The sequence below is a fragment of the Humulus lupulus genome, chromosome 6, assembly GCF_963169125.1.
Source record: "Humulus lupulus chromosome 6, drHumLupu1.1, whole genome shotgun sequence".
NCBI lineage: Eukaryota > Viridiplantae > Streptophyta > Magnoliopsida > Rosales > Cannabaceae > Humulus > Humulus lupulus.
The window spans coordinates 43,275,289-43,286,716 of NC_084798.1; the positions used below are offsets into that span (position 1 = coordinate 43,275,289).

Consider the following 11,428-nt stretch of genomic DNA (forward strand, 5'->3'; position numbering starts at 1 on the left):
AAAAGTGATCATCATTTTAAAAAAAAATTAATATATATGTTAAATGGGATAATATGATAATTTTAATTATTAATTTCATCATGACCTTTCCAACTTTAATTTTAATACTAAACAACATAAATGTATTTCCATTAGTCTTTTTTTCCTGCCAAAAGAATAAAAATTACTTGTCCCCAATTTCTTATATGAGAGACCAAGCCCCTTCTTTTAGCTTTATTTATGGAAACAGTAAGAATAGTAATTCTGTAGCTACTTTATTTTTATCTTCTATTTCTAATATTTTATGTTTGAGAAATCTGTAGTTACATATTGATTCTTTTTTTCTTCTTGAAAATCAAATTATCATCGTATAATTAAATTTATAACAAATTACCATAATTTGTTGTAAATTTCCGGTATGTATAACTCTTAAGCTTATATTTAGTATATATATAGAAAAAATTTATGGTAAGGGTGTGAGTTTAGTCCCTATCAACAATGACGTTTTTATTTCTAGTACGTAGATAAATTATAACTTAAATTTTTGTATATGACGTTTTACATTGTAGTTATAGAAAATAGCCTAGCAATTTTCAAAAAATTTCAAGTAATTTAAGATGGTCAAAATAAGTTTCAAATAATCAATTGCACATGTATTTTTTTTTTATACACCTGCAACTAACTATTTTGAACTCTTGTTTAAATTATTGTAAAATATTCAGAATTATCTAAAAAAAAATGATGAGATACTTACTATAACTATAATATATATCATCATATAAAAAAAATAAAAAAATTAGGTTATAATTTTACTAATAATGGGAAGTAGAGAGGTTGATGATCCTGCTCAAGTTGATGACAGAAATAGAACAGTCAAACTTTTAACTTTACTTTCTCATACATTGTACTAACTTACTTACTTCTGCAACCAAACAAACATCATGCCAAAATACGATCATGCCAATTACTTTTCTTTTTTCAATCCCAAAATAACTAAATAAAAAAATAACTTCAAATCCAAAGCTTGATTCATTATGCACATGTATAGACCTTCCATTGAAATTATGAAGTGAAATTTATTTTAATCTTTTACCACAACTTGTTGTTTATTTTTTTTCTCAAATTAGGAGCAATTTAGGTGAGGAAAGAAGTTACTGGTGTAATGCTCTGTATTGCTCTTGAAAATGCTATTACGAGACTAATAAGTTGAACAAGAAAATGAGAGCAAGCTTCCCAATATATATCAGTATTGACCCATGTTAACCTACTCTCTTTGTCAGCAAAAAACCCTCTTTCCTTTAAATTATGTTTTTACTTACAAATAATATTATAAATGGTAATTAATTTTTCACATGGTTGGAGAAGAAATTGAGAAAAGATTACTTATTACTTAATCATTCATTTCCAAGTTCTATCTCATTATGATTGTTGGCCCCATTAGCAAAATGACAGATTGACACAATTTATTCTATTGTTTTATAGTTAAATAAAAGATAGGGATAATTCTTTCGTAGGGAAAATGTCTCTACTGTAGGGTCGTTTTCTATTTTTGACATTTGGAAATATTATAACTCAATTTTTTTTTATGATTGTATATATTATAGTTATAACAGATATTTCACCAATTTTTGAGAAATTCTACATAATTTACGGTGCTCAAATTAGAGTTCAAACAGTCAATTACACACGTGATTAATTTTTTTAGATGTGTAGAAATAAATTGTTTTAACTCAAATTTGGGCACTGTAAATATTTGAAATTTCTCAAAAATTGGTAGGAAGTCTGTCATTACTATAATATACAATGTCATGAAAACATAATTGAGTTATAATTTTTCTAAATACAAAAATAGAAAATGAACTTAGAGTATGGGCATTTTCTTTGCCTCTACTGTAGAATTATTCTAAAAGATATTACAATGATACAAAATATATATTTGAATAAATATCATTTTTGCCCCCCTGAACTATGACCATTATATGATTCTGCCCCATGAATAATTTGCGATGTTAAAAATTTACCCCGAACTATACACGTTACTAAAGTATGAGACTTCTGTTAAATTTTGTCCTAGATAACTAACAGATTGATGATGTGCCATTTTGACTGTTGATGTGGCACTGCCATGTGTAGAATAATTATCAATTTTGCCTTCCAAACTTTGCTCACTACTAAATTATGCCATTTTTATTAAAACTATTTTTTTAAGAAGACTTCATTTTTTTCTTAAAAATAATAATTATATCCTTAAAATTAATTTTTTTTTAAAGATTAAAAAAATAAACAATACTAAAAGTTTTAAACTAATTAAATACTCAAAAATTAAAAATCTAATTAATAACAAATAACTTTTTTTTTTACTTTTTCTTTTTATTTTACAATATAAAATAAATATATCTTGAAATAAAAATTAAAAATAAATCCTAAAACAAAGTTTGCTCTCCTTCTTCCTTTTCCTCTTAAATTAAAAGGCCCTTCATCATTCGTCACCCTCCTTAATTAAATGTTTTTTCTTTGTTTTAGTATTTATTTTAAATTTTCATTCTAAAATAGATTTATTTTATATTGTAAAAAAAAAGGGTAAAATTAAAAAAGAGTTATTTGTTATTAATTAAATTTTAAAGGATTTAATTATTATTTTTAGAAAAAAATTTCATTTTTTTTAATAAAATGTGTATTATTTGGTAACGATCAAAATTTAGGAGGCAAAATAGCTAATTATTTTATATATGACAATGTCACATCAACAAACAAAATGTCGCATGATTAATTTGTTAGCCACCTAGAACGAAATCTAACCAAAATCTCATATTTCAGTAATATGCATAGTTCGAAAGAAATTTTTAACATCGCAAATCATTCGATGGACATGATCATAGGTCATATCGAGAGGCAAAAATACCATTTATTCTATATATTTACTTGAAAAGTGAGCTTCTTTTCATTTTCATATCAATAATATTGACTGTGGCACATACTTCGAGATTCGGTATAGATTTAGCATGACATTATATACATGTCATTTCCAGCAAATATATGTTATCATATGCCATTTTTTGTTTGCTGTACCTTTGTAATTTATACGTATTACTATGATTGGCCGAATTAGAAGAAATGCTTAGAAAATGGCCGCAATAAATGGACATTCGAAGTTGGAACAGCCATATTGAATACATGAATTTATTTTGTAACAACACTCTTAAATTGTTGCCTCAACTTAATCCTTCTGCCACTCCACTTCGCCATTATAATTTCTAAGACAATCATAATGGAAGGCTTTGCATGCACAAACTAGTGTTATTTTTTTTTTTCATTTGCAAAGCATATAATGATCCATTAAGTCAAAATTTTAGAGAACAAAGAAGATCCTGCTTCAGAAACAATTTTAATTTCGTAAGCAAAGGACACTAAGAGTGATGTATTGCTGTTGTTTGGCGAAGCCTCAACATCCATCGTAGATGACAGTCATTCACCGACGCTTCCTGCTCCCTCGGCAGCCTTTTTCTCATTCTGTTTCTCTCTTTTCTTCTTGTTTCTCAATGCATTCTTGCTCGGTGTTCTGAAAAGGTTGAAATGTAAGACAAGCCATTTAGTAAGAGTCCAGTTCACAACAATGGAGCAGTTTACGAAGAAACAAAAAAAATGAAGTGTACTTACTTGGTAGAGCTCTGTCCAAACAACTGCAATGAGAAACCACAAAAATCATCAGTACCATCTTAAAATCAATAATTATACTAAGAGAATATCAATCATGCATACCTCTGCCTGAACAACAGCTGCATTCTTAGCATGTGGGGGCCGATAAGCAGCAGGCTTCACTGCAGGGGGATTAGTGGGCAAACTTTTTCCTGAAGTTTGAGATGCTTTAGACCTTTCTCCTAAAAAAATTCCAAATTTCCCCATGAGCAAAATATCCTCCTAATAAATCCAAAATAGATATGGTATAATTAAAAATGAAGAACATGGCATCAGACCTTGGGGTTTGGCTTCTTCAACTCTTAGTGTGTCAATAGCCTTTATAAGCTCATCAATGTCACCATATCTCTCTGGGGTCACTGGTTTCCAATCAGCCTGAAAAATTAATCAAGGCAAAAGGATTAAACAGTGTACAAAAGAAGCTTATTCAAGACTGTTTCAAGATGGATCATGATAAGACTTGACCTGGTATAACTTGTCAAACATCTTCTTAAAGAATAGGGTTCCGTTGTAGTGGAAAACTTTGACACTGTAATGAAAGCAGGAAATAATAAAATCAATTACAGCCAAATAATTTTAGAGGAGGCATCAAAGAAAGCCGATTATGCAAGAAATTACGAGTTCAAACTGTGCATTATACACAATACATGCAAAGAATGCATAATGAAAAGGACATTGACCATGAAATTGTAAACATTAGAGAAACTGTGAGAATTACACTCTAGTTCAAGATCATTCATCTTTAACCAAAGTTGAGGACCTAAGTACTAAATGTTAACCAGTAGGTACACTTGAAGACATTAAGATCACTCTAATAGTCTAATTGACACTAAGTTTGTGCTTTATAAAGGATGGTCTTCTATTCATGTTTAGAAAAAAACTTACCTAATGTTAGTAGTATACAGATTGAAATTTGCTCGGCCAATTTGGGAGCAAAAGAGAAGCAAAAAAATTTCAATTAAGTTCATAAATACACAATTAGAAACAGCATATAGCACTTTCTATGACCTCGGCCTCTTTTACCAATCCCACAGAACCCACAATATGATGACAAGTTAACATACATACCAATTGTCAATTTGCAGTCTTGGAGCTGTTGTGGCTGTCATGAAATAACATCCATCTGGAGACCATTCACTTGTCACAGAACATTCAGCCTTGCATGCTCCTATCTGTTTCTTCTCTTTGTAATCCCAAAATACCTACAGAGTCAACCATACACAATGAACTTAAGACACAGGAATCATAATGAAATTATGGCTATGGCTATGTTTTCCCAAAGGTGGCAAACAACAGACTGAAAGAAAAAATCCTCTGACAAGGGTGAATGAAAAATGTGGAGTAGGAAGTTCATAAAGGTTATTCTAGGGCTTTAACTTCTCTCTTACAGTTGACAGTCTACATTTTATTCCTTCTCTTTAAGACATTGTAAATATAAATAAACAAGTAAATATTAAATAAAGCGAAAGGGCATAAGCATCTAATTGTGACATACCATATCACCAGGTAAGTTGCCAAATCCTGCCATACAGAGGACTATTGAGAGAATTAAGTCCACAAATTCATTTATTTTAATTGAACAAGGACACGCAAGAAAGAATGATACCTACTGTTTCAAAACCCAGATTGTGTAAAATAGAGGATCTGAAAAAGTAAAGCAAATTATTTGCTAAAGGATACATTTCCCTTTGGGGTTCCATCGGATTGTGTTGTATGGGCCTGTTCCAAGCTCAAGTAGAGGATTGCACTTCTTGTCAAACACAGTTGCCTTGGCAGGCATGACTAAGATAATCAAGGAATATCACATACTAACATTAAGTTTGCAGGAAAGACTATTTAATGGTACTAGTTTAATGCTACAAAATTATCAGCATTAGATGCATCTACAAAACTGCAAAAAGCGTGCATAAAATATAATATCACAGTTTTATACCAATCACATATTATGACACTCATACTCAGTAATCATAAAAGGTTAACATGCATAGATTGGCGGCTATAAAAGCCTCCCTTCAGAAATAAGCAAACACTTGTCGTGCACAGATCTGCCAAAAGAATGTGTGAAATATTTACAATCCAAATAATTATTTATCAACATTCTTCTACAAACATGATTTTTCAAGCATTTATTCAACCCTCTATAGAAATAAAATGAAGTTCAATATAATTAATAAAAAAACTCATAAGCTTATGAAAAAGTATGCACTAATATTTTTTAACAGAATGAATGGATTCCGAATGTAGATTTTAAACATCCATGGAATTATCTTCAAACACCTTGCAGAATAGGGAAAAAGGATACACCCATAAACCACTGCGAACTCTGAACCAGAATGTGACCACTGAACATCATGAACAGGCCCCTCTTTACCTGCAAAAGCGTAATGAAGAATTAGTTGATGGCAGAAATAAAGAACAGAATTTTCGTTAAAAAGCAAACTTGGAACATACGAAGAGGTACAAGCCCTTCATAGCTCCCGTCTGTTGTCAGGTAGTTGAGCTTTGATTCCCCATAGTAACTTTGGTTGGTCTTATCGACATCTGACTGAACTACAATTAAAAGACCAGTTGAGCCCTGATTCCAACTCAATTGTATGGATGAAGATCGGAAAAAACTCTTTCGAGCAACAGGTGGATTCTGTGCATCCTGTTCACGAGAAAATATCTGGACACTGGCAGGAATTCCCTGAATATAAGATTGAACTTAATAAATTATATTTTTGTATCTTCTTCTTTTCAAACAAAACAAAGACATAAATAGCGAACAAAGTCTGCCATATATGTAATACTTGTTACGTAAGAAATCCTTCTACAAAATAAATAAACGATAAACCATTTATTGTGTCTTGTGATGTAAATTCCCATAGAATCTCACAGTTTGACAGTTTCACCAAATACAAGCTTACTATCTATCTTTATACATTAAAGTATTTTCTTACCAAAATTAAACATGAACCAATTTTATGACAAGTTATAACTATTTAAAAATAATTTTGACCAGCTCTTTTACTAAATTCGAACACCAAAATTTAACTTTATAAGTCTTACTTCCAAGTTTGTAGCCACACTGCTCAGCAAACTATCAGCAGGTAACAGTAACAAACAGAAAGCAAAGTGCATGAAGAAATAGTTGCAGTAATAATAATAATAATAATAATAATAATAATAATAATAATAAACAAATCTTCAAGTTTAATGTGAGACCTTGGATTCAGGAACAAATGCAGCAACATAGGACGGAGGCGCCCAAGAAAGCTCAACTGCTGCTACCCCAGGAACTCTTATCCGATGGACAATCCCTTTAGAAAAATCCCCAGCATCAAAAAATTGAATCTCGTTGGTTGCATGCCGATAAGCAACAGCTTCATTGGAGCAGAATCTAATGGAAGGCCTAGTGAGCAGAAAATTGAAAACATAAGCATAATCTAATAATTTTACATCAATTTCAAATTATTCATAAGTAGTCAACAAAATATAAAAGGCCCCATAAGATACCACGTACCAAGTGGTTTTGGTCATGTTCTTTTGGAATTGATGATAAACAGGGTCACCCGTCTCTATGTTCCAGACAGTAACATTCTTTTGCTGAGGGGTTGAGGACTTTTGAAAAGTTTGAAGATAAGTGCCACGTGGAGACAAGGTGGCTGCAAGAGAGTTCGGCACTTGAAAGCTCCTGATCTCTTTGTAGCTGATGCAATCATAAATGGTAATCACAGAATCAGATTTCACCACCATAAGCCTGGAACCATCTTCACTGAACTTTGAAGTGGTGCAAGGAATTGTTTCAAGCTTGACACCTGGCTGACCATTGGTGAATGGGGGACCATTCCAGATTGAGAATCCTTCCGGTCCTCGAACTTAAACAAATAAAAGAACAAATAAGAAAATGAATTGACACACACATTTAAGACTAGAAGAAAAAAAAAGCTACGATTGGGTATTACCTAAAATCTCCAGAGAAGGGGAAGGGGCAGATGCAACAGCTGCCATAGAAGGCTGCAGATGAATATGTACCAAGATATGAACTTTAATAATAGGGTAGAGAAACAAAGGATCCTCCTGACCAACCATTTTTAGAAAAAAAATAAAATAAAAACAATAGTCAAATGCCCTATTTTCCCTTGGATCACACAGCAGCATAGTATTCAATTTGAATGTCTAGAGTTAATTATATGAATGAATCAAAGAAGGTGAATAAAAGAGGGAGGGAGAGAGTTGCAGTACCAGATTAACGATAAAAATATGTAATAAAAACTCTTGTAGTACTAAATCTTCCTTAACTAAAACCAACATTTAAAAGTTAATGGTGAATTTCAAATTTGTGGTGATGACAATCGTAACAAGGTAGTGAACAAAAGCTCTAAATTGATCTCTTATATGCATTATAAACAAAATATGATGCATTGTAGATAGAGGCATATATTTAACAAGAGTCTCTTAGCAATGTGCATTATCAACGAGATAAACAAAGAGCAACGAAAGCATGGGAAGGAAACATATTGCTTAGATTACCTAGAAATGAATTTTAAAAAAGAATATATTTAAAGAGAAAGTTCAATGCTTTCTTATTTTTCAAATCAAGAGGCAGAATCTCATTGATTGATATAAACTAATGTAGGTCCTCTGATTTGAAGAAGACACAGTTAAGAGAATATAAAAGTAGTCATGATAAAAATACATTTTCCTTGACTTAAACTTGCTAAGAATTTATGCCAATTCAGTACAGGCAAGAAGAGCTTCAAGTTGTCCATTTTAGTAACACAGAAAAACCATACACAAATAAGAAGAATTACCGTGAACCCATCTCAGACTCGTACGAATACTTAGTGATTTTGTACTATCTTTGTGACCAAATTAGCAAATTTTAAGACTTTATTAGAAAGTCTCGGTCTTTAATCAATCATGTAGCAAATATGGGCCGCATTTGTTTAAATTTAAGATAAATAGTTTTTTTTTGGGTGAGGTAAAACTCAAGAGAAAGACTAAAGATTGATAAATAATTACGTAACTTGTAATCGTGATTTCGTCGAACAGCTTATGCTCATAACAATTGTCAGCCATTCACATAATTCCATTACTTTTCTCAAGAAAAAACACAATAAGAGAGTCTAATGCACTTATGCCAAATAAATCATAAAACCATCATGTCCGACAAGATAGAGCTGTTGGGGTTTTGTTGTTGAAGTCAATAGAAAGGAAATTACAAAACCAAAAACCCAAAACCGAATTTAGAGAAAAGAATAGTATAAATATATAGATATAGATATAGAGTATTGGAAGTCAAGAGAATGTGTAACTTTACCTAATAAAAAGCTTTTCTGGGGATTCTCTCAGAGAGTTGGGAGTGCGTACATAAGAGATCGAAGTCAGTGGTTGATATATAATATAGCGAGTGTATTTAGCAACAAGGGTTTAGAGAATTGTTTCAGGGAGCGAACGACGAGCTCAGCTTTAATCTCTGTAGCGGGAGGGAGTAGAGGACCAGTTCGGCCAAGAAGATATCGAAGTGAAGAGTGTTCTGTGCTGCGCAGAGGTCGGACAAGAAGCTTACGCCGCGCGAGTTATTTCCCAAGGTAATCAAATTACCAAAAATAAATTATTTGTGTTTCATTATACAATCAATAATTCACTTCGTTACCCCCACAAAAAAAATAATTCACTTCGTTACTAATTTTAACTAATATATGGACCATCTTATTTCTCTCCTCCTGAGTAATAAGTAACATGAACCAACAAAGTAAATTGGCATAAAGTGTTGAATATCCCTAACAATAAGAGCATCCATCGAGCTTCCACATTCCTTTGAATAGCCCAAATTGCATTTAGACAGTCGCTTTCCAAAGAGTGAATCATGACCCTCTCACAGCTGCTTCATGGGATGATGCCAACTGACCCACCTGTTCACAATCCAATTTGTGCACATGGTCTGGAAGCTGCTGAGATGTGCTCTTTTTTTCATGCATTTTCCTAGTGCTCAAACAACAAGAAACCAATAGCTGCACACACTTTCTTTGGTTGTGAAAACTCTAGTAAATAGAGTTATCTGAGACACTTTTAGGCTAATAAAATGGATTAGCTTGAGTGATATGTGTTATTTGTGATTATTTTGTATTTAATTTTATTTTATTTTGTGTGTTATTTCTTGTTGATTTTCTTGTTTAGTTGTTCTAAGAAAGGACTAAGATGGCTCAAAATAATTGGGAAAGTTACTCTATTGCTTGTAAGTTTTATAATTCACTTAGCTTAGTTTTTTTTTTTTTTTTGTAAAAATGAAAAAAAAAATCATGTATGCGGCCGCATTGGATTTTCCTAGTTTGGTGACTTGAGAGAATGACGTGGAATGGGCTTAAGTGAGGCTTAGTCCTGAGCTGAGGTGACCAATTTTTAGAGAAGACAACTGAGCTTCATTTTATTACATTAAAATTGGTCCCAATTGGGCCTCACACGTGAGAGAAAAGAGATTTTTCCAAAGAATATTTACAATTTTATACTTATACATAAAATAATTACAAAAAACACTTACATAATTTTATGTACAAAATTATCTTGCCACATTATAAAAAAATATCAGATTTCAAAATTAATATACTTGAATTGGAAACATTTCTGAAATCCCGAATTTTCTATTTTTCTGGATATTCAAAAGTAACATTTTGGTTACTTATAATGGTGATATGTTACCAATTGATTACTTTTTCACAAAAAAAGCTTATTTTTAGAGCATATTATTTCATATACATTTTGGTTACCTCCAAAATTTATTTGTTGAAACTTTTTTTATCTTAAAATACTTATTAGTTTTTTTTTTTTTTTTGTTATACTGTGTCTTATTATTTAAGATACTTTTACGTTACTTTCAAGCTTATTTTAGGAATTATTTTAGGAACTAATGAGTTACAATAAAATATAAAAAATTACTATATAGCTTATCATCAAAAATTATTTTTAGTATACTATATAGTAACTTTTTTTAATGAAAAGTTTTAAAATGTAATTTACATGTAAATAATATTGTTTATTTTATTAATAAAAAAAGCTTAGAAGTTAATTTCGTATTATAAAAAAAATACACATTATGGTTTTTTCATTATGAATTTTTGTTTAACCAAATTGGAAAGCAACTATATAGATATTTTTTAAGCACAACAAAGTAGTAGGTTGCAATGGTACCACTTGTGAGCCCAAATGACTAGCGGTGTAGCCGTAATTTTATTTTTAAGTTTTAGAGAAGAGATAAAAGAGAAATAGATAGATCTGAAGAATAAGAAAAAAAAATTATAAAAAATCATTTTAAGGTATATATTATGGTATATGTGTAAATAATTATTTATAGGTGCTTTTGTAAATAAAATTCAAATCATGTTGAATGATGTAATTAATCATTTCTCAAATTGGAGACAAAACCCTAAAGAGGAAATGAATATCATCATCTCATTCATTATCTACCTATTATTCCACCATGACACCATTGGAGAAAGAATAAATAGTATTTTTGCCCCTCGAACTATGACCATTGTATGATCGTGCCCCCTGAATGATTCGCGATGTTAAATAGTATTATTACTGAAATATAGGACTTATGTTAGATTTCGTCCTAGGTGGCTAACAGATTGATGATGTAGATTTTGTCTGTTGATGTGGTAGTGCCATGTGTAGAATAATTAGAAATTTTGCCCCCCGAACTTTGACCACTACCAAATTGTGCCCTTTTTATTAAGACTAATTTAATTTAATTTTCTTTTTAAAAATGATA

The 11,428-nt window shown here is 31.0% G+C and overlaps 1 protein-coding gene across 2 annotated transcripts; it reads right to left on the reverse strand.

The window, feature by feature from the left end:
• Nucleotides 1–3,118: 3,118 nt before the first annotated feature.
• On the reverse strand, nucleotides 3,119–9,619 carry LOC133782109 (uncharacterized). 2 transcript variants are annotated; one of them, XM_062221310.1, is made up of 14 exons: nucleotides 8,978–9,619; nucleotides 7,620–7,671; nucleotides 7,178–7,532; nucleotides 6,880–7,066; nucleotides 6,127–6,361; nucleotides 5,978–6,046; nucleotides 5,356–5,457; nucleotides 5,171–5,211; nucleotides 4,744–4,877; nucleotides 4,141–4,204; nucleotides 3,954–4,050; nucleotides 3,739–3,857; nucleotides 3,637–3,659; nucleotides 3,119–3,538 (listed from the first exon to the last, which is right to left on the reverse strand). In XM_062221310.1, the coding sequence occupies exons 2-14, from the start codon at nucleotides 7,663–7,665 to the stop codon at nucleotides 3,445–3,447; spliced, it is 1,566 nt and encodes a 521-aa protein (XP_062077294.1). In that variant the 5' UTR covers nucleotides 7,666–7,671; nucleotides 8,978–9,619; the 3' UTR covers nucleotides 3,119–3,444. The 2 variants fall into 2 exon arrangements, with proteins under 2 accessions (XP_062077294.1, XP_062077293.1); XM_062221309.1 differs by having other exon boundaries at nucleotides 7,620–7,734.
• Nucleotides 9,620–11,428: the final 1,809 nt, after the last annotated feature.